Source organism: Hippocampus comes, unplaced genomic scaffold, assembly GCF_001891065.2.
Source record: "Hippocampus comes isolate QL1 unplaced genomic scaffold, H_comes_QL1_v1.1 scaffold254, whole genome shotgun sequence".
In the NCBI taxonomy this organism is placed as follows: Eukaryota; Metazoa; Chordata; class Actinopteri; order Syngnathiformes; family Syngnathidae; genus Hippocampus; species Hippocampus comes.
Genome location: NW_017805874.1, coordinates 412,520 through 439,388, shown reverse-complemented (window position 1 = coordinate 439,388; position 26,869 = coordinate 412,520). Strand labels below are relative to the sequence as shown.

The 26,869-nt window shown below is 41.1% G+C and overlaps 3 protein-coding genes and 2 long non-coding RNA genes across 10 annotated transcripts in view; 2 read left to right on the top strand and 3 right to left on the bottom strand.

The window, feature by feature from the left end:
* The window catches only part of LOC109527108 (glucosamine-6-phosphate isomerase 2), a 15,438-nt gene extending 1,496 nt beyond the window's left edge, over positions 1–13,942 (bottom strand). Inside the window, exons 1-5 of one of the 5 annotated variants that reach the window (XM_019888823.1) lie at positions 13,855–13,942; positions 13,403–13,534; positions 12,307–12,408; positions 10,063–10,245; positions 9,775–9,959 (exon numbers count right to left, since the gene is read on the bottom strand). In XM_019888823.1, coding sequence (XP_019744382.1) covers positions 9,775–9,959; positions 10,063–10,245; positions 12,307–12,408; positions 13,403–13,526 — 594 coding nt within the window. In that variant the 5' untranslated portion in view covers positions 13,527–13,534; positions 13,855–13,942. The other 4 variants (XM_019888824.1, XM_019888822.1, XM_019888826.1 and 1 more) reach the window with 4 other exon arrangements.
* On the top strand, positions 4,357–5,561 carry LOC109527114 (uncharacterized). The gene is made up of 2 exons (XR_002170471.1): positions 4,357–4,763; positions 5,079–5,561. It is a non-coding gene; the product is annotated as an uncharacterized LOC109527114 (long non-coding RNA).
* A 1,659-nt stretch (positions 13,943–15,601) lies between the features above and the next one.
* Positions 15,602–21,495, bottom strand: LOC109527112 (cytochrome c oxidase subunit 8A, mitochondrial). Its single transcript, XM_019888829.1, has 2 exons — positions 21,286–21,495; positions 15,602–15,917 (listed from the first exon to the last, which is right to left on the bottom strand). Exons 1-2 carry the CDS (start codon positions 21,400–21,402, stop codon positions 15,822–15,824), a joined length of 213 nt encoding a protein of 70 aa, XP_019744388.1. The 5' UTR covers positions 21,403–21,495; the 3' UTR covers positions 15,602–15,821.
* Positions 21,496–22,835: 1,340 nt separating this feature from the next.
* LOC109527113 (uncharacterized) lies at positions 22,836–23,334 on the bottom strand. The gene is made up of 2 exons (XR_002170470.1): positions 23,244–23,334; positions 22,836–23,173 (listed from the first exon to the last, which is right to left on the bottom strand). It is a non-coding gene; the product is annotated as an uncharacterized LOC109527113 (long non-coding RNA).
* A 2,276-nt stretch (positions 23,335–25,610) lies between these two features.
* rrh (retinal pigment epithelium-derived rhodopsin homolog) overlaps positions 25,611–26,869 on the top strand; it is a 35,716-nt gene continuing 34,457 nt past the window's right edge. Inside the window, exon 1 of one of the 2 annotated variants that reach the window (XM_019888818.1) lies at positions 25,611–26,033. In XM_019888818.1, coding sequence (XP_019744377.1) covers positions 25,907–26,033 — 127 coding nt within the window. In that variant the 5' untranslated portion in view covers positions 25,611–25,906. The remainder of the gene's footprint in view (positions 26,034–26,869) is intronic. The other variant, XM_019888821.1, reaches the window with a different exon arrangement.

The following is a 26,869-nucleotide window of genomic DNA, read 5'->3' as shown; positions in this document are numbered from 1 at the left end:
GCTTTCCATCCTCTCGATCCGTATAGAATGACATCGTCACTCAATGTACACAGAGCTTCACCGGCGACATCAAGCTTTTTCACGAAATCCGACACAAGCACAATGCGCCTCTTTACTGTTTCCTACTGGGGACACCGTCAGCTTTCTATCCAATCAGTCCCATCGAAACGTGTTTTTCAGATCCGCATCTATCTGACGCACTTTAGCTTCTTCGCGAGTCTCGATAACATTTGGCATTCGCGAGAATGGGGTTTAGGAAGGCGAACACGGATTAGTTGTGATTTGCATTTGCCGATATAGCGACCAATCACTATAAGTAAGACATTGGTTTTAGCCCATATAGGAAGTAACAACAAACTAACGCTTCTCGATAAAAAGCGGGATTCAAAATGGATGCTTGCAAACGTTACTTGTAAACATTACGAGCCCCGAATCTGCCGAAGACAAGTCCGCCCCCCTCCCCCAGAAATTTTTTTGCGGATTTGAAACAATATAAAATAGGTCCATTTTGACTGGAAAAAAGCGGAATTCCGCCAAAACGCGGAAAAATCTCATCCGTGAATATGAAATTAGTTTTTTCTTTACTTCACTTTGTAACAAGCAAAGTGAAAGTGTGAGTAAATCCGCTTCGAGAGGAGTCTATATACGAGGGGTGGCCAACCAGTCAGAGGCTAAGAGCCGATTTTTGAGTGTGTTACTGCAAAGAGCCACATCAAACACATGGGCACACATGAACATACATAAGTCAGTCATAACAGCCTCCATGACAACGAATAAACTATACAGTCATACCTCGGTTTTCGAGCATAATCCGTTCCAGAAGGCTGTTCGAAAACCGATTTGTTAGAAATCCGAAACCATGTTTCCCATTATAATCAATGTAAATATTAGTCCGTTCCAAGTCTCGAAAACAACTTTTTTAAAGCATTTTTTTACTATTTTACACCATAAACTGTATGTACATGTAATAAGAGAGCAGGTAGTATATAAAATACTGTACAAAAAAACTGTACAAACATTTCGTATGTGTTATTTTTACCAATTTTAACAAACCTTAACATTGTAACATAAAAATTGAAGTAACATGTCTCTCATCGTGACAATTGTAGATTACATTCTTTTACACCTTGAACTAATAAACCCGAAAGTAACGGCTCTAATTATGGACTCTCTCTCTGCAACCCTTATGCTACGTACATTTTATCAAATCGCCATACAATTGTCTTGCTTTGCCACAAATTGCATCTTGGCTAACACTGTCCCCTGTTAGCTGTTTCTCGTTTATGAAAATAAGCAAACGTTTCTCCACTTCCTCTGATACCTGTGGCCTTTGTTTGCGAAACACACGAGATCCTTTAGCCACACCACTTACTATAATTATCCATGTGCTGCAGTCGATGTGAATAAGTTTATATAACGCAACATACAATTTTACAAAAATTGTAAAAGTATTATTCCTGAATATTTATTTTACTTTCAACCACTCGACATGTTCAGTGGCATCAGTGCTATACATACACATATAGTTCTTATTTTTTTCTTTGTATTTTTGCCCTCTATGGACAATAAAAGTGATATTGTGCTATGACCAAAACATAAATATAAATCTATATAAATAAAACATGAATTGGAATATTTCATATTACACAATTTTTATGCTTTGTCTTTGATGCAAAGATGATAATACGCAAAAATCTACAAAAATTGTAGAAATTGTAACACATGGGTTACGATGGTCTTTCTTTTTTAGGATGCTGATTATCGATTTTGGCATGCCGAACTCCTGAGCCAACACAGACACCTGATTCATATTTCGCTATCAAATCTTTCTTAAATTCAAGAGTTTTGCCCACTACTCTCCTCTTTTCTTCACCACCTTTATGACTTCCACTTGCTTTCTTTGGAGCCATGATTAGGGGCTAATACACAATGCAGCAATAACCGTGCGTAAATCTCAACAAACATGTCTGCTCACAATGAACAATACATGTTTGGCTTCTTCAAAAATGATGAAAAAAAAAGACAAAACAAGTCTTTATTATAAATGTAATCATTATTCTAGCTAAATTCCATAGCCACAAATCTAAATGTAGCCATTCAAAACCTCTTTTCCTAATTTTTGAAGCAGAAATTAAGCAATACCTGATTTATATTATGGATTACAAAAACAAGAAACGGTTAAGACTCTGGCTAATTGGTCTTTATTTGGAATTTTTGCCTAAAATCACCTGGCTCTTCTTTTTGTTTAACTCTATGTAATCTGTGCATGTATTAATAACTTGTTCATTCTGTTTACTGTGAATTGTTACTTGATTTATTCAACAAAGATTTAAAAAAAACAAACAAACAATGAACACCACAAGAGGAAGCGTCACTTCCTCGTCAACATGAGGAAGCATCACTTCCTCATGTAAGGAAGGCGAGAGGAGTCGAGTGGCATATTCGGATTTGCTCAGTTTGGCTGAAAACCGGAAGCCGAGAGTAGTCGAGTGGCGTATTCGGGTTTGCTTAGTTTGGACGAAAACCGATTTGGTCGAGAACAGAGATGTCCGAAAATCGAGGTATGACTGTACTTCTTACAAACATTGTTCTCACATGTTGTTTTCTATGTGGATACAAGTCTGCAGTGCAGGCAGGCCAGTCCATTACTACGAATCTACACTGTTGTATTATGTGCGTAATGTGGTTTCGCATTGTCTTGCTGAGATAAGCAGGGACGTCCATAAAAACTATGTTGCTTGGATGGTAGCATATGTTTCTCCTAAATCTGTATGTGCCTCTCGGCATGAATGGTGCCTTTGCTGATAAGTTATTCATGCAAGAGGAACAGGGGCGGCCCGTTGGTCCAGTGATTAGCGCGTCGACCTCACAGTGCAGAGGTAGTAGTTCAATTCCAGCTCCGGCTTCCCTGTGTGGAGTTTGCATGTTCTCCCCGTGCTTGGGTTTTCTCCAGTTTCCTCCCACATTTTCCAAAAACATCCGTGGCAATTTAATGGAACACTCTAAATCAGTGGTCCCCAAAATATGGCCTGCTGGCTGGATCCGGCCCGCCTCTGCATTTGGTCTGGCCCCCCTGAACAATACCAGAGTATTTTGATTTATTTTTCATCAATGTGGATTTGTATTTGATAATAAAGTTGGGCGTTAGCAATAAATAGTTCTGAACTATTTTGATTAACTATTAATGAGTAACTATTTCATAAACACAATATACATACATGGCAATATGGATGCAAAATGCCATCATGAAAAATGCACCCGTGGTCCGTAACATACACCTCCCCATACCATCACCCCAACCTCAATCCACAATATTGGCATCTGAAAACCATCACCTCCACTGCCATCTGCATGCACTGTACAATGAAAACCAAGATGAGAAAACTTCCCCAAAGTGCCAGACATCATTGAATGAGATTTATAATGATGACTGAAGCCAGGTCTCGGTCCCACTGAGGAGGACACGCATTAGCTGAGATGACTTCTAATGGTTTGTGCAGAAATGTTTTCGTTATTCACACCGATTGTTGCAGGAACTGTCCAGGTGGCTGGTCTCAGGCAATCTTGGAGATGTCGGGTGAATGTCCTGCCAAATTCTCTGAAATGCTGTTGGCGAAGACTTACGGAAGATAAATACGTACTTAATTTACAGGCAACGGCTCTGGTGGGCATTCCTTCAGTCAGCATGCCAATTACACACGCCCTCAAAATCTATGACATCTGTGGCATTGTGCTCTGTGAGGTGGATGGATTCCCCAGCAAAGGAGAAGTGCTCACTAACAGATTTCAACAGAAGTTGAGGAATATTTGAGAGAAATAGGCATTTTCTGTGCACAGGAAATATCTTAGATTTATTATTGCAGTTCATGAAAAAAATGGCAGTGGAAACAAAAATGCTGTGTTTATATTTATATCGCAAACACTCATAACATACATGTAGAACGTGTGGGCTTTGTCGCTCTCTCAACCTGAACATCATTCATTCTGTGTGTCATGTGTTTCAGGTGCCTGGTTTTGGGTGGTACTTAGTCGTTAGACGGACTTCCAAGAAAGTGAAAAATGCAAGTAATTACGCAGTTAGGAAATCCTGTAGAGCAGTGGTCCCCAAACTACGGCCCGCGGGCTGGATCCGGCCCACCTCCACATCTGGTCCCGGCCCCCCTGAACAACACCAGAGTATTTTGATTTATTTTTCATCTATGTGTATTTGTATTTGACCGTAAAGTTGGACTTTTGCAATAAAATGTTCCGTAGTTCTAAACTATTTTCATTTTTCACTATTAGTTAGTAACTATTTCATAAACACGTATAACATGGCATTTGTTTCATCCTTCTGCGGTCTGAACACTAATCTGGAACCCCTAGAAAAAAAAAATCCTAAACCCGCCCCTCTCGAAGAGAACGGGATCATGGTGAGAAGGTTAGGTGAGAGAAAAATAGATGCAGAATTCAGGGTATTTAACCCAAAGTGGACAAACGATTATTTTTTTTGTTCAACGCAAAGAAAAGGCTGTCTCATCTATCAAGAGGCGGTGGCGGTATTCAAAGAATTCAATCTGCGCAGACACTATGAATCCTGTCACAACGACAAATACGAGAGCCTGCAAGGACAAATGCGAGCAAACTGTCAAAACTAAAAAGTGGAATGTTAGCTCAGCAAAATACATTTGTACACCAAGCTCAGCTGGACCAGTCGTCTGTCCGAGCTAGCTTCGTGTTGCTCAACTGATAGCAAGCAGCGGTAAACCTTTTACTGATGGAGAGTTTGTCAAGAAATGCATGAATGCCGTCGCGGAGGAGGTGTGTCCCGAGAAGAAAGACATCTTCAATAGCGTGAGTCTATCAGCGAGTACAATCACCAAACGTATTGAAGAAATCGCGGTAATGTATATGCTCAGCTGCAGCAGAAGACGAAAGAATTATTTTCATTAGCACTGGATGAGATCACGGACGTGCAGGACACAGCACAACTGCTAATGTTTATTCATGGACTTAGCGCAAACTTTGACATGTGCGAGGAGCTGGCAGCCCTCCAAAGTCTCAAAGGGACTACGATGGGGGGAGGATATTTTCGGCAGAGTGCACCAAACTATGGAAGAGTTAGACCTGGACTGGTCAAAGCTGGCCAGCAACACAACTGACGAGGCTCCGTGTATGGTGGGCGCATCTCGGGGAGTTTAACCAACGCATGAACCGGGAGACGGAAGAACGGGATTTCAAATTCACTGCCTAATACACCAGCAAGCACTGTGCTGCAAAGTATTGACTTGGGATTCTGTCATGAAGGTTGTGGTGTCATGCATAAACTTCATCAGAGCAAAGTTGATTATTGTTTATTTCATAAATGGGGTAATTTATTTCCTTGCTTTTTGTCTGTGAAGAACCTGTGGAGGGTTATTTAGTTATTAGTTATTTCATTAATGGTCGTATTATGTATTTCCTGACTTTTGTTCTGTGAAAAATCCAGAAAAGGATATTTGATTTTGTGTGGGTTTCTGGAAAACAATAAATTTTTACATTTAGGTACTCTTGCAGTCACACTTTTTCTGTTACAAACTGACCCTGGCCACCCCATCACAGAAGTGAAAGGTTATGCGGCCCTCACAGGAAAAAATTTGGGGACCACTGCTCTAAATTGTCCCACGGTGTGAGTGTGAGCGTGGATGTTTTGTTCGTCTCTGTGTGCCCTGCGATTGTCTGGCAACCGTTTCAGGGTGTCCCCCGCCTACTGCCCGAAGATGGCAGGGATCGGCTCTAGCACCCCCCGCAACGCTTGTGAGGATAAGCGGATTGGAAAATGGATGGATGCAAGAGGAACAAGCACAGCCCCAAACCATCACAGATGCTGGCTTTTAAACTTTGCCTCCATAATAGACCAGAAGGTTTTTTTGATCTTTGGCCCAGAAGACACGACGTCCACAATTTCCCAAAACAATTGTGGATTCGTCAGACCACACAAGTCTTTTCCACTTGGCATCAGTCCGAGCGGCATTTATGCAGGTTGTTGATAAATGTGTTTTGCTTTGCATGGTAGAGTTTTAAGTTGCACTTAAGCATGTAGTGCCAAACTGTATCAACTGACTGGTTTTCTGAAGTGTTCCTGAGCCCATGCAGTGATATCCTTCACACATTGATGTTAGTTTTTGATGCAGTAATGCCTGGAGGATCAAAGGTTGCTTGACAGTGATTTCTCCAACTTCTCCTCGCGTTTTGATGATATTATGGACCGTAGATGATGAACTCGCTAAATTCCTGACAATTGTTCAACTACAGTGGTACCTCTACTTATGAAATTAATTGGTTCTGGAAGAAATTTCTTAACTAGAAAATGTTGTAAGTAGAGACGCATTTTCCATGCAAATGCCCTAATTCGTTTCAAGCCCCCTCAAAATTCAGACATAAATGTTTCCTAAAGCATAACAGTGCATCAAAATAAGAAACAAAAACATGTTTCAATTAGATTATTGCAAAATCAGAGATGAAAGTGGACTTTTCTGAAAATTCCGGCACACGTGTACCCTTTGTGGCTTCCGTTCGGGCTGAAATTTTGAAATCTCCAAGATATGGCGAGGCCATGAGAATGCGAGGCGAGGGTATTACTGTTGTGGCGACGCCACTCAAGCTAAGCGAGCCTCAGCAGTAGATAGTCTACTGCTCTCTGCTGTGCGTGCTCCAGCGCGAACATGTACGCAAGTGTGGCTTTTGATTTCAACCAATCAGCGTCGAGGCAAATGACGTCACACACGACAACAGCTAAGCTAAGTTAGCCGAGACGACACTCGAAGTCGGACGGACACGATTTTCTGCCAATCTGTGTTTTTCCCTTTTTGGCCAAATATATTTTTTACTACAACTGTCTTGTCGACTGCATCTTTTATTCGTTCCACTGGGGTTTAGCAGGTGTGTTTATAAAGAGACGAAAATTGTTTGGGGTCTATCCCCCACATTCTAGTTGAGATGGTATAACCCAAGAGGCAAAATGACGCTTGCTACTGTTGTTGCAAGTTGCCATTCGTTCTACGAAACCATTAGTCAAACGCCATCATGTCTTCTGTCGTTATTACACAAGAAAAAATCTCTTTACTGTTACTAGTGTTAGTGCCTCAATATGGCTACGCTCGTGAAAGCAATACAACGAACTCAAACGCGTCTTCGTTCAATGTTGTCAACTAATATCCGGATTAATTTTATGCAAATTTTCCTCAATTCTCCGGAGAAATTTTCATAAAAATTTGAGAACCCCGGAATTCCGGGAAAATCCGGAGGACTTTCATCTCTGCAAAATAAATGAGAGATGTGCAGAATGTAAAAAAAACAAAGAATATAGTCATTTAACTTTTAACTGCTGCCTCATGGTTTTTGCCCTCTTAAGTTCATGTTCTCTCTCAGAAGTGTTTTTTTTTCCTGGCGTTTTGTAAAGAACTGATCCAAGGACGTTTGCTTTTGTGAATCTGTTTTGGCTTTTAACAATCCTTCGAAAATGTCCAAGGCAAACATCAGCATAGTGAGCTATCGCCCGACACTTTCTTCTGGGTGATTCACATTTTCGTAAAACTATCGGAACACCTCATGGCCCTCGACACATATCTATCTCTATCTACACACAAATACACATTCGGTCGAAGTCCGTCTTAGCCAAGGGGATGCCAGGATGATGCTCGGTAATAGTCAGTGGGAGAGCCGCAATAAGTATGTTGCATTCAGGAAACTTGGAGCCACGTGTAGCAGGCCATACTTTTATTTTTGTCTTTCGTGTCTTGAAATTTCTTTCGTAATAAGAGGCAATATTTTCCCGTGAAGGTGTTTCATAACTTGAAAAATTCGATTGAAGAGACATTCATAAGCAGAGGTCCCACTGTATTTTCTCATGCAACTCTTACAAAAAGGTGCACCTCGATCGACCTTTGCTTGTGAATGACTGAGCAATTCAGGGAACCTCCTTTGTTACCCACTTGTTTCCATTAGCTTGTTCACCTGTGGGATGTTCCAAGCAGGTGTTTGATGAGCATTCCTCAATTTTCATTGTCATTTTGCCACCTCTCCCAGCTTTTTTGGAGTGTGTTGGAGCCATAAAAATGAATTTAAAGTTAATTATTTAATAAAAACACTAACATTTATCAGTTTGAAGAGTAAATATCTTGTCTTTGTAGTGTATTAGTTTAATTCAACATAGGTTGATTTGCAAATCATTGTATTTTCATTATATTCTGTTTTTATTTATGTTCAGCACAACGTCCCAACTTCATTGGAAGTGGGTTTATTAAAAAAAGAAGGAAAGAAAAGGCGATACTATCATTTATCATGATTGTTTCTCTGGAGGCGGCCCGGTGATCCAGTGGTTAGCGCGGTGGTGGGCAAACTACGGCCCGCAGGCCGGATCCGGCCCGTTGGTCTTTTTAATCCGGCCCGCCGAAGGTTGGTACAGTACATATTTAAGTTTCGATGTAAATGATTGTGGTCATTTCATTTGGACTTGTAATGACAGGCATTTCAACAACAGGTGGCGCAGAAGTTGCAGAGCACAGGGAGGGAGGGGGAGACGATACGGAAGCCCGCAGTAGAGCTAACGCAAGTAACTCCCGCTCGATGCGACGGAATAAGTGTGTCCGCGCTGCTATTTTCTATCATTGGATCCAAAACGGCGACATGCAAGTGACTCTTTTTTGCAGTGAGTTTAACTGAAATTGCGAACATTTTTACGTCCTGTAGATCATGGCATCCAAACGAAGAGGAACAGTTATGGCCACGGAAGAGAAACTGAAGTGTATCTGATTCAACGAAGCGGGTTACAAAGTACGAAACATTCAGGAGATGCTTCGAGTCTGAAAGACTCAAATCTACGAGACTTTGAAAAACCAGAAAGCGATTTTTGCTAAGTCCGATTCTGGCTGTTTCCATGCTCAGAGTGAATTGCTTGCGGCTCGACGGGCAGTCGAGTAAATAAACGTTTCCTGGAATGGTTTGACTGTTATCGTGCAAAAAACTTTCCGCAAACTGGACCGAGTTCTATAGCGCTATGGGCATCAAAGACTTTGGCTGGGTTCAAAAGTTCGTTGCACGACATCAGCTGAGCAACGCTGTCTTGTATGGTGATCGTGGGGAAGTCAAGTTCGAGACAGTGAGTGAGTGGAAAGAATGGACTGGTATGGACTGTCAACATACATAGTTTTTTTATATGTACCGTATCTTGTGCTGCCCTGGCCCACCTGTCAAATTTAGAAACCAATGTGGCCCCCGAGCCAAAAAGCTTGCCCACCCCTGGGTTAGCGCGTCGACCTCACAGTGCAGAGGTACTGGGTTCAATTCCAGCTCCGGCCTCCCTGTGTGGAGTTTGCATGTTCTCCCCAGGCATGCGTGGGTTTTCTCCGGGTACTCCAGTTTCCTCCCACATTCCAAAAACATGCATGGCAGGCTGATTGAAGACTCTAAATTGTCCCTAGGTGTCAGTGTGATCGTGAATGGTTGTTCGTCTCTGGGTGCCCTGCGATTGGCTGGCAACCGGTTCAAGGTGTCCCCCGCCTACTGCCCGAAGACGGCTGTGATAGGCGCCAGCACCCCCCGCGACCCTTGTGAAGATAAAGCGGAACAGAAAATGGATGGATAGGTGTTTCTCTGGAAAAATTCGTTATCGTGATTGGCCTACCAATAAATGATGTAAATACAGTACATTGACGAGAATTTGGGCGCTGTTCGGCGCTCTATAAGCTTTTTTAAGCAACTTTATCGAGGTGTTCTAACTGCTTGTGCACATAATTTAAGTAAAATCCATCTGACCTCCTTGGCATCCATGACAGTGCCGACTCCGACAGTCAAAGCCATGGTGGGAACTTTGGAGAGGTCATTGCCAAAGAACCGAGCATTTGCCACAATGGTGTCCTTGGCCAGTGTCTTCACTCTGGTTCGAGAGACAAGGCTGGAACCTGGCTCATTAAATGCTATGTGGCCATCAGGACCAATACCTACAACATGGGAAGAACAAGGAGAAGCACAAAGCCTGAGAAGATCTGTGTTTCAACAGAGACAAAGAATTAAAAAATTAGAAACCTTCATAAGGTGTCTGACCTCCAACAAACAAGTGGATTCCTCCAGCCTCAGCAATCTTTCGTTCATAGGACTTGCACTCTGCTTCCAAGTCCTCTGCGTTTCCATCCAGGATATGAGCATTGGCGGGATCAATGTCAATGTACTTGAAAAAGTTGTTCCACATGTAGGAGTGGTAGCTCTCAGGATGGGCACGGGGTAGACCTGGACAACAAGACAGCAAATGTCACAATGGGAAAAACTTGTGTTTCCGTCGAAAAACTGTTCCCAAGTAAGAGTACTGTACTTTAAAATACGACAAAAGTAAAAATTAGCTCATCCATCCAATCATTTTCTGATCTGCTTATCCTCACAAGGATCGCGGGGCGTGCCGGAGCCTATCCCAGCAGTCTTCGGGCAGTAGGCGGGGGCAACCCTGAACTTGTTGCCAGCCAATCGCAGGGCATACAGAGACGAACAACCAGCCGCGCTCACACTCACACCTAGAGACAATTGAGAGTGCTCAATCAGCCTGCCATGCCTGTCTTTGGAATGTGAGAGGAAACCGAAGTACCCGGAGAAAATCCACATGCATACTCCACACAGGGAGCTGCAATTGAACCTGGTACCTCTGAATTATGAGGGAGGACACACACACACAGACACAGAGAGAGAGAGAGAGAGAGAGAGAGAGAGAGAGAGAGAGAGAGAGAGAGAGAGAGAGAGAGAGAGAGAGAGAGAGAGAGACGCACACACACTACCACCAAACGGTGGTGTTTTCTAGAATTAACCTTAAAAGTATGCAAATTTAGATAAATCGTTTTGGGAGTGAATTTCCACAGGTTGGGTGCTCAGCATACATAAACACACATTTATACACTGCATTGCTACACTGATCTACTGAGCCCCTAAGGAGATATGAAAGAAAAAACTAAATAAAAGGTAAAAAATAAATAAAACATTTGCAAACCCTTAAAAAAACGTGTGATATGAAAAACTATAACTCACGTCAAACAAAAAAGCAAAACAAAAACATAAGTCAACCCTTTTTTCTCTTCCATGTCCTTCTCGGGCAGGGGTCGGTAACCCAAAATGTTGAAAGAGCCATATAGGATAAAGAAAAAAAAAACATAAAACAAATATGTCTGGAGCCGCAAAAAAATAAAAGCTTTCAATAATACTTAGAATGAAGACAACACATGCTGTATGTATGTAGGAGACTGGACTGTCTCAGAATTGTTTATGTTATTCATTATTTTGTTGTGTGGTCACAAACGCCCCCATAGAATTTATTTTGATTTCCTCGCTTGATTTTCTGTTTAGTGCATTATTTTCACTTTTCTTACTGTCATTGAAATGATCATTAATTTCCGTTTTTCAAAGGCGGTCTTTGAATGCCTCTGGAGTCGAACGAGAGGAGAGAAGGCACGGAGTCGGACGCAGATGTGTCTGTGTTTGTTGAGACTGTTAAAAGCATAAATAAAGTGTACGTTTTTAAAAAAACAACAACACCACACCTCTCTTTTTTTCGGAGCTGCAGCATGTATCAATATCTATATGAGCTATGTTAGCCTACTATCAAAATGACTAAGTTTGCTACAATTACACGATGAGCCTTCATGATTTTTTTTTTTTTCGTGCAGTGCATTCTGTAGAGCAGGGGTGCCCAAACTTTTTTGACTGAAGATCTATTTTTCGTTCAACCAACCTACTGCAATCGACCCGCGCAGACACAACACACTTACAGAGGCATGCCTACCTACCTTCGTCGAGATCTGACACGGAGACATGGGACGCACTTTTGCAGCGTTTTTGACTATCGTAGCTCACGTGTACCGTTTTAAAAATACTTTTCACGGCCCTCGAGGTTCTCTTTGCCAGTACCCTTGTTGAATTGTACATGAAAAGCCGTTTTTTGTTGTTGTTGTTTTTTGTTTTCTTACAACAGTCGCCTGACGGACATCCCACCCTGCTAATAGAAACGTGTGTCGCAGGCTATGACGCAAATCTTCGTTGACAGAAACGTTGAATTGTAATGTTTATTCTACACATTTTTACAGCATTGGGAAATGTTAAGAATGTATATGTCATGTTATTACTCCTACAGAAACCATATTTAAAACAAAAAAATAATTTTGCCTCCTACATCTGTTTCCATTTTTAAACATTTTTTTAACAAAGCTCCAGGAAGCCACTAGATGGTGCTAAAGAGCCGCATGCAGCTCTGGAGCCGCGTGTTGCCGACCCCTGTTCTCGGGGCTCTGTAATCAACAGCCTGTGACTCACCAACATATTCATCCATGTTGAATGTTTTCACAAATTTGAAAGATAGCTCTCCACATCTGTAATATTCAATTAACTTCTGGTAACAGCCATATGGAGTGCTCCCTACAAGAAAAACAGACATCAAGTTGCATGTATCCCTCAAGGAAAAATTCAACTCACACTCCAGCTGGGTTTCCATTGCCCTCAAAAATGAGCAAAATCCAAACCGATGATGGAAAAACAGCAATTTCAAAAAGCCTCTCAAATATCCCAAAATATGTTTATAGTCTCAATTGATGGGTTTTGGTTGGATGGAGGACCGGCGGGAGGTGGAGGGAAGGGGGAATTCCTGGGCTACCCCCACATGCCCGGAGGCAAGGTACCTGCGAAGGGTAAATCCTCCACGCAGGCCCCACTCGTTAACTCGCAATGGTTTCACGTCCTATCGCAAGTCTCACAAGAACATTTTACGAGATTTTACGAGGATTGCGAGATTTCACGAGAAGGGACGTTATGAGATTTAAGCTTCAGAAGCCACTCTTCAGTGGAAACAGCAACAAGTTGAGAAGTTGTAGAAATGTCACCTATATTTTGCGAAAACAAAACTGTCATGGAAACCCAGCTAGTGATGATTACAGCATGCTTGTGTTAGACACCGCACAGAACACCACATCACAGATGGAGGCATGTGTGGAGAGGTCACTTGCTCAAGAGCACCTGAACAATAGTTTGGAAGCAGACCAGCATGCTGGAGAGATGCAAGTCTGCTACAAGCAGGCAACAATATTCACATTTTACCCGCAAGGAGACTTCATGACCTTAAGGTTCCAAAGACCAAGCATCCATCCATCCATTTTCAACACCGCTTATCCTGAGGAGGGTCTCGGGAATTGCTGGAGCCTATCCCAGCTGACTCTGGGCGAAAGGCGGAAAAACCCCTGAACTGGTCGCCACCCAGTCACAGGGCACACGTAGAGACAAACACCCACACACACCCACAATCGCACGTCACTGAGTGGAAACCAATCCCACGCTGCCCGCAAATAAGTCAGGTGAGTGTACCACGACACCATCAGCGACTGCATGAACACAAACCTTCCAGCGCAAAAACACCTACCTGTAGGAAGACCCAGGGTAAAGAAATTGTTGGCGGAGGGTTTAAACTGGATTATTCGGTTCCGAATATATTTGGCTGCCCACTCACTGGCCAGGTTATAATCGTCCAGAATCACCAACCTCATCGTGTCCTCTGTACCAAATAAACATGCACGTTGCGTTTAGTGCAGAGAATGTTGAAATAATATAACCATTCAAGTAACTCTGAACGCTCAAACAAACGTTTGGTTGAAGTGGTTCGTCTCATGTTGGACTAGCAATTTAACCAATCCAAATATAGATTTTAGCTTTGTGCCGTTGCTCAAGTTAGCAAGCAACGCGACGGCACGCTCGACATAATATAAACGCTTAAAACTAGATGCGATGACTCAAGTGAGTTCCCCCAAACCTCGTCTGGCAGAATTAATTAATCATCGCTAAATGTCATGGTTTTTAACTGATAAAATATCCTACCAATCAACGAAGTGTTTTTTCTTTCGGAGAGAAATCCGGTGACACCAAAGGTGTCACGTGATCAAACTGGGACACGTGACTTGGAATCTTCGATGAGGACATTGCAGTATTTTGAAGCATTTTGAACGATGTAGGTAAAACACTTAAAGTAATATATATGTACTGAAACGGTCCGTAAAACTAAGTTTTCATAAACTGATTGATTGTAGTTTATTATTACATTTGGAGTCGTAGTTTGAATGTAAAGGATACTTCGGAAGCAAATCAGAACGTATTAATGACAGCTATTTTCGTTTGTTTTTTTACCTTTACCAAAACCGGCATCTTACTGGCAGCTCTCTTCACCTGTACCTTAACGTCAGTAGCCTAAAAATGTAATCTCCACAATTAGTAATTGCCATGACATCGAGGTGACTATTTGTCCAAAAGTGAGGATACAAAGGTTCTGCTTTCACTTTCAAGGCTGGTGTCAAGGAGGCAGACCACATTGTCACAACCATCACACATAATTCCGAATTTGACCCCAGCTCCTTCAAAACTGGGCTGTCTTCCTGTTAAATTCACAAATGTCCACATATAACTTGTTAAATAACAATCAGTTTACTCTGACGGAATGTTACCATTTGTGTACATGTGACCCCCCCGCCCTTTAACTTCAATTGCTATAATTAACAATCATCTCAAACTGCTTTAAACAACAAAGCGTGTGAGGGAAAAGTGGTTAGGATTGCACGACTGTCCATGTTTTATGTTGTGTTGTGATAATTATTTTACTTCATGTTAATGTTGTGAAAGCGCTATATAAATTAGGATGTATTGTATTGTATATGGCTTCTTGAATTGATTGAATATTTTTTGAAGCGAATCCCTGGCAAAGCATATCAAAGAGGCAGCTCAGGATTTGGTTGTCCATGGGCAACAGACTCAAAACTGTGCCTTTCATGATTACAAAAAAACATGGGTGAATCAGTAATTATACGAAATGTCAACATCGCACCTGTTTGTCATCTACAAAATAAAAAAAGAGGTTGTAATTCATAAATGGTGAATGGTCTGTTTTGTTCGCTGCAACCTCCATTAATTCATTTAAAATCCATTGTGGTGGTATCCAAGACTCTCATGATTGATCTTTTGGAAGCATTTGCATCACTTGACAGGATCTCTGGCAGAGCTCAGACAGAATGACTACCAGGTTCTCGGTTAACTCAAACCACAACTTCCCCCAGCTCGACAAAGAACTTTTCTCCCAGATTGCTGTGATTTCACAAGCAGAGTCGTCGATGTGCTATTGGAATCATTAGCTGAAGCCTCGGGTCTTTGTTTCTCTGAGGTCTTCATGATCTTCAAGATGTAAAAGCAAAAACATTAATTTTTCAATAGATTAATTTCTAATCATATTATTTTTACTTGAAGTATTTTGTGCTTAAAATTTGTGTTGATGAATAATCCTGGTCACCAAACGGTATGGTTCATTTGACAAATTAAAATGACTTTTTGTTTCATTCATTTATATTTAACTATGTGCGAATAAACAAACCCAAAATAAAATCGTGCAATTAGTGTCGTAACGAATCCAAATAGTCTGGTATCATCCATCAACTCGTGCCTTTTCCACAGGTCAAATGTTTTTCAAATAGCTGCAAAAAAATAAAAAAAATCTAATAATTGAGTTCGGAGTGTACAGTACATGCTGTGTACTAGATGGAAGCATATATAAATCCAAGACAGATCCTTCAACAAAGCAAAATATGTGGCTTTAAATTTTAATGTTGTACATACAATAAAATATGCACAAAACTCAATGTATAATGGTTATCGTTCTGGAACCATTATTTTGTCCATAACTTGGGCCCGGAGATGTCAAATGATTGTGATAAAAGATTGAAAACTGGCTGTTGGCGAGAAAGTTGGTGAAGCCTCCATCTTTACACAGCAGACCCAGTATGCCAACTGCGAAGGTGGCCAATTCACTCTCTCTTCTTGTAGTCCTCCAGGTGGGCCAGGATCCAACCAGACGGTCCCAGAATGGCCAAGGTGAACAAACCCAATCCAATGACAGTTTCCTGGGTGCCAAAAAGACATCAGTGTCAAACATGAGACGTGCTCTCATATATGTCAGCTGATATATACTTTGTATGTGTGTGTGTGTGTGTGTATATATATATATATATATTTTTTTTTTTTTTTATATAGATAGAGAGAGAGAGAGAGAGAGAGAGAGAATTTCAATGAAAAGAAGGCAAAAGTGATCGTGTTTGGTCCCAGTGGCCCTTGTACATCTCACCCTGTAGACTCGGGCCCCCTGTCTCCTTATCTGAAGTCAACAGTCTCAAACTTGGGTCTTAAACTGGACAGTGATTTTAAACTTGACCAGCAAATTGTTGTCATTGTTAAATCCAGCTTGTTTCATCTCAGGCAGCTGGCTAAAGTAAAAACTCTCCTTTCTAATGAGCACCTTGAGACAGTAATTCATGCATTTGTCACATCCCGGCTTGATTACTGTCATGCACTTTACTTTGGAGTAAGCTAATCGTCCATTAAGCACCTCCAGCTGGTCCAGAATGCTACTGCCCACCTCTTGACCGGTACTCATAAGAGGGAGCACATAACTTCTACTCTGGCATCCTTTTTAGGATCCTATTATTTGTTTTCAAATCTTTCAAATGACCTCAGGCCACCTTACCTCTCTGAGCTTATCCGCCCCTAACACCTGCCCGGCGCCTCAGGTCTGCGGACCACACATTACTAGAAGTACCAAGAACTAAGCGGAGGCTCACAGTGGATCAAGCCTTTTCCGTTGCTGCTCCCTCTCCATGGTATGACCTCCCACTGAACACTCGGCAAGCCCCCATTGCTGCCCATCTTTAAAACCCGCCTTAAAACTCACTTGTATTCTTTGGCATTTGACTCAGCATGACTCAGACTTGATCTTAGTTTTGCTGTTTGGTGCTTTCTACCGTATTTGTTACTGATTTATTGCTTTATCATTGTATATATGATAGTTGCTCCATATACAGCACTTTGTGTACAGCGATGGCTGTTTTAAAGTGCTCTATAAATACAGTTGAGTTGAGTTGAGATGTAGAACAGCAGTCCCCAACCCCCGGGCTGCGGACCGGTACCGGTCCGTGGGTCATTTTGTACGGGGGCGGTTTATTTATTTCGGAACCTGATAGATGTTCTATTCTGAAAATTCTGTTACATCCGTCTTCAGTACAGTCATACCTCGGTTTCAACCATAATCCGCTCCAGAAGGCTGTTCGAAAAGCGATTTGTTCGAAATTTATTAGCCCATGATTAGGGCCGAATACACGATGCAGAAATAACAAAAAGATTTGCGTAAATCACAACAAACATGTCTGCTCACAATGAACGTTACACGAGGAAGTGTCACTTCCTCACGTAAGGAAGCTGAGAGGAGTCGAGTGGTGTATTCGGGTTTGCTCAGTTTGGTCGAAAACCGGTTTTTGGTCGTAATCCGAGGCATAAAAATGTCGAATTTTCTGGTCAAAATCTGATTTGGTCAAGAACAAAGACGTTCGAAAACCGAGGTTTGACTCTATATCACTCTTGACGCAGGACAAGGCGCGCCTCTCGGTTACTGCTAAAATGAATCCCAGAAGCTGGTGAAATGAGTAAAAAAACAAACATCTTTGGGAAGGGGAAAAGGCCCAGGCAAGAGACAGAAGAGAAGCCTACGACTTCCAAGAAAAAGAAGGCTACATTTCATAGTCAGTATCAGGAATCCACCAAGCCCACTCTACTTAATATGTGTCGATGGTGAATCGTATTTTTCATGCACTTTTTATTTGCAGTGCATCTTATTTTGAAGGTACGTTTAAATGTTCCCATAGCGACCAGAGAGTATTGCAGCCAGGGACGACGTTACTCATGTCATGAATCGGGTTTATTATTGTGTTTCGAAAGCACCACCGTTTTCATGCAGGTCATAGCATATTATTTTGTTGTATTTATCCATCACACCTCAAAGGCCGGTCCCTGAAAATATTGTCTGAAACCGGTCGGTGGGGCAAAAAAGTTTGGGGACCGCTGATGTAGAAGATACAGTGTGTATGCTATGATGTACCATGTAGACAAGAGGTTTGTTTCTCTTGGTAATTTATTATAATCTGTTGAGAATACAGAACATTGGAAAGGGAATACATTACATGCTGTCAAAAGCAGAGAATCATACAGGAATACCCTGGTGAGTGGAATGTTAATCAGTTGATAGCATTTCACAAACAAAAAAGATAGTGTATTTCCGGTAACATGAAATTTCAGCATAGGGTCGGTAGGTCGGACAAAGTTTTTTTTTAATCTTTTTTTTTCCCCATCAAAAATTTAAACAAAATAACCATAAAACATAAAACAAGAAGACATTGAACCCGCCGCTCCGCGGCCGGCGCCGCCACCACCTATTTAGTTTTCTCCCCGCTCCGGACTCGGGGGGCCGGGGCGCGCCGCCGCCTCCGTCCTCCTCCGCCCTCGGTTTTTACTCGGCCCGTGGTGTTCATCAAATAGATCGCTGAATTTTTTCGATCCATCAATGGATGCTATTTTCTTAAAATTGCGGTGCGAGCATGCGACTGTAACAAAGAAAACGCGGTTTAAACTGTCGTCGGAGATCGCGGCCGCCGCCATGTTTCAATGTTGTTGACAGAGGACAGGGCAAACGACGCACGTGCTCAACGTGAATATCGCGAGAGTTTGCACCGATGTAAACCCTCTACACAAAAAATGTAGAGGGTTGTTTGAAAAAAATGCCGACTGTAAAGTTTTTTTTTCGACAAAGAAATTCTCAGTCGGTCAGGTTACCGGAAACACACTACTTTTTTTTCTACGTCTTATGTACGAAATGCTCTGGACAGGGCTTGGGATTCCATCATTATGCATCGCAGACCTATCTGACACTTTCGGGGCTATCCAGCCTGAATGTAAACAAAGCTGTCCAGTAAACATAGTAAACAATGTTAAGCCAGAGAGCAATATTTCGCAAAAAATGAACATGACGAATGGATGGCTTATGTACGAAAGCATGCAGCCGAAGGTACAGTAAGGTGCTAGCATACTTTTTCACTGTCCGTTTTAAAAATCTAGTTCACCTATATAAACAATAGCAATAGCGTTATCATCAATCAATGAGCATGGGAAATTGTGCTTGGTTTGACAACTCCACATGTCCAAAGAAAGTTAATTTTTCTAGACTTTTAAAACGGATGTTTCAAAAGCAAACAAACATTGATGTTTAACTCCATGTATCTTAGTCCATTTTGCAGTGTCATCCTGTGATGAGCCTGTATCAATCCTTTGGGAAACTGCACATAACGTGCTACTGACTTGTAATTTTTAAATCTGAGCCCAAGTGCAGGCACCCACACAACACACTAGGTGGGTCAAAATGTCTATCGTACACAATGGCCGTAGCAGGTCCAGATCCCTGCTCCACCCAAGATGTGCACAATTTAATCAGAATGGATTTTACCGCCATTAGCCACAAAGGGTACATTCCCAAATAGATTTTTTAATGGGCAATGGTGCGACAAGAAACAAAGATTGTCCTCCTGATTTTTTTTTAATGATCATTATTTTTTAAAATACTAGTCCAACCCGTTTTTAAATGTTGATTTTTGATAGACATCGGGCTATTTTTCCCCCGAAGTTCATCCCCTTCAATTTCTTGTGTTTTAATATGCTGTGTTTTAATATGCTGTCTTTCACGACGCGACTACAAAATATTTGCGATGCCTGGAACCAATGTTTTGTGTTTCCGCATTGACTTTTCGGGTATGTTTTTTTTTCTCCTTACTACGGGCCAAATTAAATTATGAACTATAGTTTTATGTCACGATTGCAAAGTGGAGCTGGGGTAGCTTGGAAACTGGTAATTGTGGCACCTGTGATCCCAAAAAGCAATATTAAAATGTTCTTTACCTTAAAGATAGTACAGTGTTGAAACATTATGTTTGGCAAACTCAATGGTTATTTATCACTGTATCAGGCAATTATCCTTAAGCTGTCAATCGATGGAATAATTTATGGCAGGGATGCCCATCACGTCGATCACGATCAAGTGGGAGCTTGCGGGTCAACCCAAGGGGGCTTGGGGGGGGGGGGGGGGTGAACTGTGCATGTTAGTAATATATTTTTTGTGTTAATGCGCACTGCACGCTAATCGTCCTATCAGTCTCACTTGGCCAAAAAGTTTTATTTTTTTTTTTTTTAAATCAAATAAAACAAAGCAGGTGAATGTATGTACCAGCATAGAGGGACTGTCCTCCGAGACAAGTTTCTCCTACGGGAGACCTAATAAAAAGTCAAATCAAATGAAATCAAGGTCACCTTTAACTTAAGAGTGGTGGGTGACATGTGTCACCAGAAGTTGTTAGCGCTCAGCAGTCTGCAATTGCAGCTTGCGATCAGAGCTGTTGCGAAATAGCTATTATTATTATTATTGTTATTATTATCAGTCAAAGTTCGTTTTGTGTACAATTCACCAATGGCAATCTGGAGGGCCGAGAGAAGCATTTTAAAATGGGAGACATGAGCTACGAAAGAGATGTTCATGCATTTATCACGCTGCACCGCATGCCTCTGCATCAGGTCTCCCGCTAAGGTAGGCAGTGATTTCCTCTTAACAAACTCCTATGTCTACTTTATTTTTCTATTTCGTACAGTTTAGGGGCCGTTAGGGCTGTTGCTCATCATGGCATGTGTGTGCGTGGTAACAGGTCGATCAAAAAGTAGATCTTCGATGCAAAAAGTTTGGGCACTCCTGGTTTATAGGATAATTGATTCCAAAAAGATTTGTTTGTGACGGCTCTAATGGAGATGTTTGCTCAAAAATGCTGCATTTTCACCAGTTTTAAAGAGTCGTAACTTTCTCAGTATTCTTTAAACATAGTAATATTCCGTAAAATGATGGTTATATCAATGGAGTCGTCTACAAAATTTTGTCTAGTAATGTCAGTCTTCTGGAAAACAATTAATGCTTGAAATGGAACACAGTTTATGTTTACAAAAATTGACGTTAATTACTCGAGAGAGGCCCCCCACTTTCCACAATTCAACTCGATTCCCTAAGTATTTTTTCAGCCCTTAAGTTCGATTTCATTCCTTTCATTCTGGATGTTACTACAATATACACATAGCATAGGAGTGTGCCAAAAACTATTCATTTATTTACGGGTAAGATTTGCTGGGTGCTGTTATTTATCGATTTATATTTTATCAGGAAGCGCAAAGCCAGAATTGTAAGTATACCAGCGTAACGGCCCTTGAGCAATATGCCTGAGCAGAATCTAACGATGAGGATGGAATAAACATGACCGATACATTTAAAACAGATTATTGATCAACCGCCAATTGTGACCTCGTCGGTCAAGGACAGCTGCATGCTAGCACAGAATGTCATGCTAGTAGTTCACTTACCATAGCGCCTATCTTTTCCTTGGCAGGTCGAGTGTAGACATTTGCCCTCTGACAAACGGTGTGTCCCCGCAGTGCGGGTGCGGCACGGAAAGCGATGGTTCGCAGAAGCCCAGACATCTTTGTCTTCTCGAATGACGCACGCGTCTTCTGGTGTGCAATGGAGCTGTTGGCTGTGGTCTTGAATCGGCTCACTGCTGAGGTTACTTCCCTTCTTTGACAGCGCACCGATACTCCAAATGACTTCTTCAGCGCCGTCTACTGTCCGGGAGGACGATGGAAGTCAGCTGAACGAAGCACAATTGGGTATGCTTTGAGTGTGGATACCTAACTGGGACCTCGATAAGTGAAAGCTCAATGAGTGGAAGAATCTTTCGGCTTTTAGTTTTCAAAATAAAGTGACCATCTTTTAAACATTAATATCGGTCTTTATTTATGTAGCGCTTTCATAACAGTCGCAATTGGAACAAAGCCCTTTACAGAACTTTTAACATAAAACAATAATACAAAAGAACACATTACATAAAACGTTGACAATAAGATAATCAGATGAAGGAGAGGCGATTCAGTCTTCTTTCGACAGTGGATCACAGACGTCATAATGACAGTGTTCATGACGTTACATACGTCTCTAACAAGATAAGTTTGAAAGTAAACACGAAAGCCGAAATATGGTTAAATAAATATAAATGTATATTTAAAGGTATGAATGGTTTCAAGGAACAGCAAGAAATAAGTTGGAGGAAGGAATAAATTAGCTTGTGTTAACTTTGTAATGTAGGCCAAAGGGAGGTTATAATAATAACCTTGGGCTTTTCATATGTCTGTTTTTATTGTAAGTGGTAATGTTATGTTTCATGTATTTTTAGTATGCTCAGCAGAATTCGACTAGTCTGGCAAGGCCAATTTAACACAATTGAACCCTATGTGTTTTTCTAGATGTACAGTACTGTATTTCTGACCAGTTTGACTGTGCCTAAAAGGTCTCGCTAAGGCAATGTTTCTCAAATAGTGGGGCACGCCGACCTGGGGGGTGGGCGAGAGGCTCCATCAAGGAGGGTGAGTTTGACCTCGGAGAACATGCTTTTTTATTTTTTTAATTTAGATTTTTTTTTTTTTACTGTCCTCGAATAAAGTGCAGTTGCACCTCCACGACGTTAGGGGACAGTGGCGCTCTCATTGGCAGAGTTTGCGGGGGGGATATGACGAGGCGTATGTAGCGCTTGGCTTCACTGTGACTACGGTGGCAGACACGGTGTAAGATCGGTGTGCTTACTAGTGATGGAACGATGATACCTCAAGGAGTGTATTGACACACTACACAAACTGTGTTGGCACTGTATTGATACTGTGTTGGTCACCCAATAGTCACCCCTGCAGTAGTTATCAAGGCATTGCAGGTAAAGAAATTCCTTGCGTGTATAAATACTAAACAGCGTTGGTATGTAAAATATAGCAACTTTAAGTTACAATTCATAGTTACAAATTTTAACTTATGTAGAAAATTTTTGTTCACTGTTAAATCATATGAAATAAAAGACACACAGTGATTGGTTGATGAATTTTTTTTTTGAGGAACAAAAGTTTTTGGCGTGTCTTTACTCCAAGGCGATTTCTCCTCTTTGACACCAGCTCCCCAGCCTCAGAAATTACGCTTTCACATGGTACAGATGACAATGGTGAACACAGAGTTTTAAGTGCAAGTTGATGCAGATGTGAATATGTTTTCTGTTTCCATTTCCAATATTTTAAAGGGTCTTGATTTCTGGGTTTCTGGGTGTCTTTGCTTCTGCCAGGTAGCGTTGGACTTCAATTTTGGAGGCAGCTGTTCCATTCGAGGTCTTCTGGGTCTCTGCAACCTCCATAGCAAGTGTTTTCCAGAGATTGTGCCCTAAAAAAAATAGTTAATCATTAGTTTACTATCACACGACACAGTGCCACAGAAATATACGAATAAACACCTGAACTGGTCATGTTGACCACTGCCTCATCCACTGCTTGCTTGTTAGGAACTGCAAGCCAAAAGGAAATATCTTGTCAAAAGCTTCACAAAAGGACTGTAATTTTTAGTACATAAAATACATAATCAAGTAGACATCAGACGACACGGTGGGTTAGCACTGTTGCCTCACACCAAGAGGGCTGGAGGTTCGATACCAGGCCTCGGGCCTGTCTGTTTGCATGAATATGAGAATTTCAACATACCTAGGGTACTCTCACAAGTATCTGACAATTCTTCATTGCCATGTCGAGCTCTATAATGCCTCAGCATTGATGAATTCCTCTAATTTATGTATGATAGCTCTGTGGAGCAGAGCCAACACTTCACCTACAATAACATAAAAAGTTAATTATTCTGAAAACAATTCAAACCTCTTCCCAGAACAGAGCAAAAACTAAGGTGGAACATTGCATTCACTTGTTAAAATAGACACCCTCATGATTTTGAGAACAGGATCTAGTCATTATGAGATAAAATGAAAAAGCAACTGTAAGGCTCTTTATCTGAGGATTATATCTATCACAGGTTCACTTGATAAAGTGAGTGCAATACGCCACCGTAAAAAATAGTATATAACAGTAAACAAAGCTCAAAGGAAAAAAAGATTTACATTGTCGTCACAAGATCAAAGTTATTCCACACTGGGGTAAACTTCTTAGAACGATCCATAATTACGCAAAACTCCATCCATCAAACCCATGACATGTTGATACAGTTAGTTTCCTTACTTACCAACGTCTCTTCATACGAAATTTTCAAGTTACGAAACGCCTCAACAGGAAAACATTGCCTCTCGTTATGAAAGAAATTTCAAGATACGAAAAGTAAAAATGCAGTGTGTGCTGCTACTGACAGCTCCGAGTTTTCTGAACGCAACATACTGTACTTATAGGTGCTCTGCCATTGGCTATTACCGAACATCTTCCTGGCATCCCATTGGCTAAGAGTGACCTCTACCGTATTTGTTTGTGTGTGCAGATAGATGTTTGTCTATGCAGCGTCCTGTCATTCGCCCCTCGGCCATATGGTGTTCCAATAGTTTTATGTAAATATGAATCACCCAGAAAAAGTGTTCACCAGTCTGGCGATCGCTCACTACGCTTGATGTTTGCCTTGGACATTTTCGAAGAATAATTGCAAGCCAACAAAAGCAAATGTCCTTGGATCTTTCCAAAACACCAGGCAAAAAACATTTCTGAGAGAGAACATGAACTAAAGAGGCCAAAAAACAGTAGTTAACGCGGTTAAGTTAAATGAACATCATTTTGATTCTTTATTCTTTGTTTTTCAAATTTTGCACAACTCTCATTTATTGTGCAGTAATCTAATTGTAACAAGTATTTGTTCCATATTTTGATGCATTTTTATGCTTTACAAAACATTTATGTCTGAATTTTGGGGGGCTTGTAACGGATTAGGGCATTGACATGTCACTCCTTTCAAAATTTTCCAGTTAAGAAATTTCTTCCGACCCAATTAATTTCGTAAGTCGAAGTACCACTGTATTTAAAAAGACTCATTTCCTACCTGCTTCTGGTGATGCTATGGTTGCAGACAGAGAACCGAACGCGGGATATAACCCAAACTTTTATCCATGAAATCAAAGTTGGGAGGATCTGAATCAAACCAACGGGGAACATTTCGACCAAAGTACATGCACCGCGCTGCCAATGAAAATTTTTATGTAGTACATACTGCCCGGAGGATGCTTATGTAGGCTACTCTGGATTCAAGACAAGGTACTCTGAAACTCAAAAAATGCACTGGTATTAAAACAATAACTAAATGTAGGAATACTGTAATAAAATCAGAGGTGGCATTAAAATGAGACAAAAGATGTCTGGAACACGACGCAACAATTAGATGACAGCAAAAGTCAGGAGATATTCTAAATCATACAATAGCTTTTTTTTTTTTTTTAAACATTCATGTCCTTACCGTTGTTATTGTCCATAACACAGGTGTCAAACTCAAGGCCCAGATCTGGCCCGCCACATCATTTTATGTGGCCCGTGAAGGCAAATCAAACATGTCAACTTCCATGATGCTTTGCAAAATCTCTACCTAAATTTTAAATTCTCAGAATGTAATAAGAGACATATTGTCAGCATTTTCTTGTACCAAACCCCTCATAACAGTAACTTAAACAGTAGTTAATAAACCATTATTATTGATTTTTTTATGTGATTTCAGTCACAACGGCCCTCCAAGGGAAACGGTAATTAAAATATGGCCCATGACAAAAATGAGTTTGACACCCCAGGTATACAATGTGTACGGTATTTGTGCTGTATACTTTTAACACGTTTTGGAATTTGTTTTGTAATCAATGTGTGCCTTGAGTGGCGAAGGGCTCATTCCCAAGAAAATTCCACGTGAGCGGTAATCTTCTCAAGTGGAACACTGCTGCCCATGTTACCAACAGGCTACCTCCCGTTACTTGTCAACAAGGGAACAAAGTGGTATGTAATAATCCTCTCCACCTCACCCCTCTACATGGACCACCCCTTATTGCAATACAACAAGCAGATTTTAGCAAACAGCAAAGTTCTGAAATTTGGAGACCTCTTCACAATTTTCTTTCTGGAAAATATTTTGTTGTTACCTTATTTCACTTTGTGAATGATATTTCCGAGAATGGGAAGTAATGCTGGACTCAATGTTTCAAATGACGATATACCTTATGGAGGAAAAAGTTCCTTTTCCCAACTGGAGCACAACATAGTGGCTGCATATCTTATAACTGCAGGTAATAAAGAACATCATGTTTATTTATTTAGGACTTTTGTTTTGCAATTGGGTAATATACATTCTTCATAATATGAGTATTCTCATTTTCTGTTCAGTAAAAATATCTTACTTCATATTTTTTAATATATACATTTTAACAGCACTTCAATTCAGTTTTCTTTCTTCAAACTTGTGTTAAGATTTCTGCTTCACACGATGTAAAACCAAAGTGAAGAAGAGCTATTCAATAATAGTAGTTAATTGAAAGTATGTTTGAATGTAACCGAATAAAATTTGAATAAGATGTCAATTTGTATTCTGAACAGCTCTCCAAATATAAGTCCACCCGCACCATTTTGCGATACAGCAACATGTAATTGAAAGTTGCCTTTCCACATTTGCAGAAAATCAAAGCAATATTGCCTTACTGAGAGTACGAGTGTCATACACATCGATTGTCAGAACCCCTCTGTTCATGAAAGACAAATAAACAAATACATCAATAAAAATTAAATAATAATAATTCATCCTCACAAGGATCACAGGGGGTGCTGGAGCCTATCCCACCTGTCTTTAGGCAGTAGGCAGGGGACACCCTGAACCGGTTGCCAGTCCATCGCAGGGCACACACAGACAAACAATCCGCACTCACACCTCGGGACAATTTCGAGTGTTCCATTAACCTGCCACGCATGTTTTTGGAATGTGGGAGGAAACCGGTGTACTTAAAGGAAACCCACGCAGGCAGGGGGAGAACATGCAAACTCCACACAGGAAGGCCGGAGACTGAATCGAACCCTGCACCTCTGCACTGTGAGGCTGACCCGCTAACCAGTCAACCACTGGGTCACCCAA

Bases quoted from the DNA above. Each gene is read 5' to 3' on its own strand.
- LOC109527112 (XM_019888829.1), bottom strand. From the start codon at position 21,402: ATGTCTGGGCTTCTGCGAACCATCGCTTTCCGTGCCGCACCCGCACTG. The intron at 15,918-21,285 runs GTAAGTGAACTA...TTTGGCACCCAG, and splicing joins AGGAAAAGATAGGCGCTATG to GAAACTGTCATTGGATTGGG.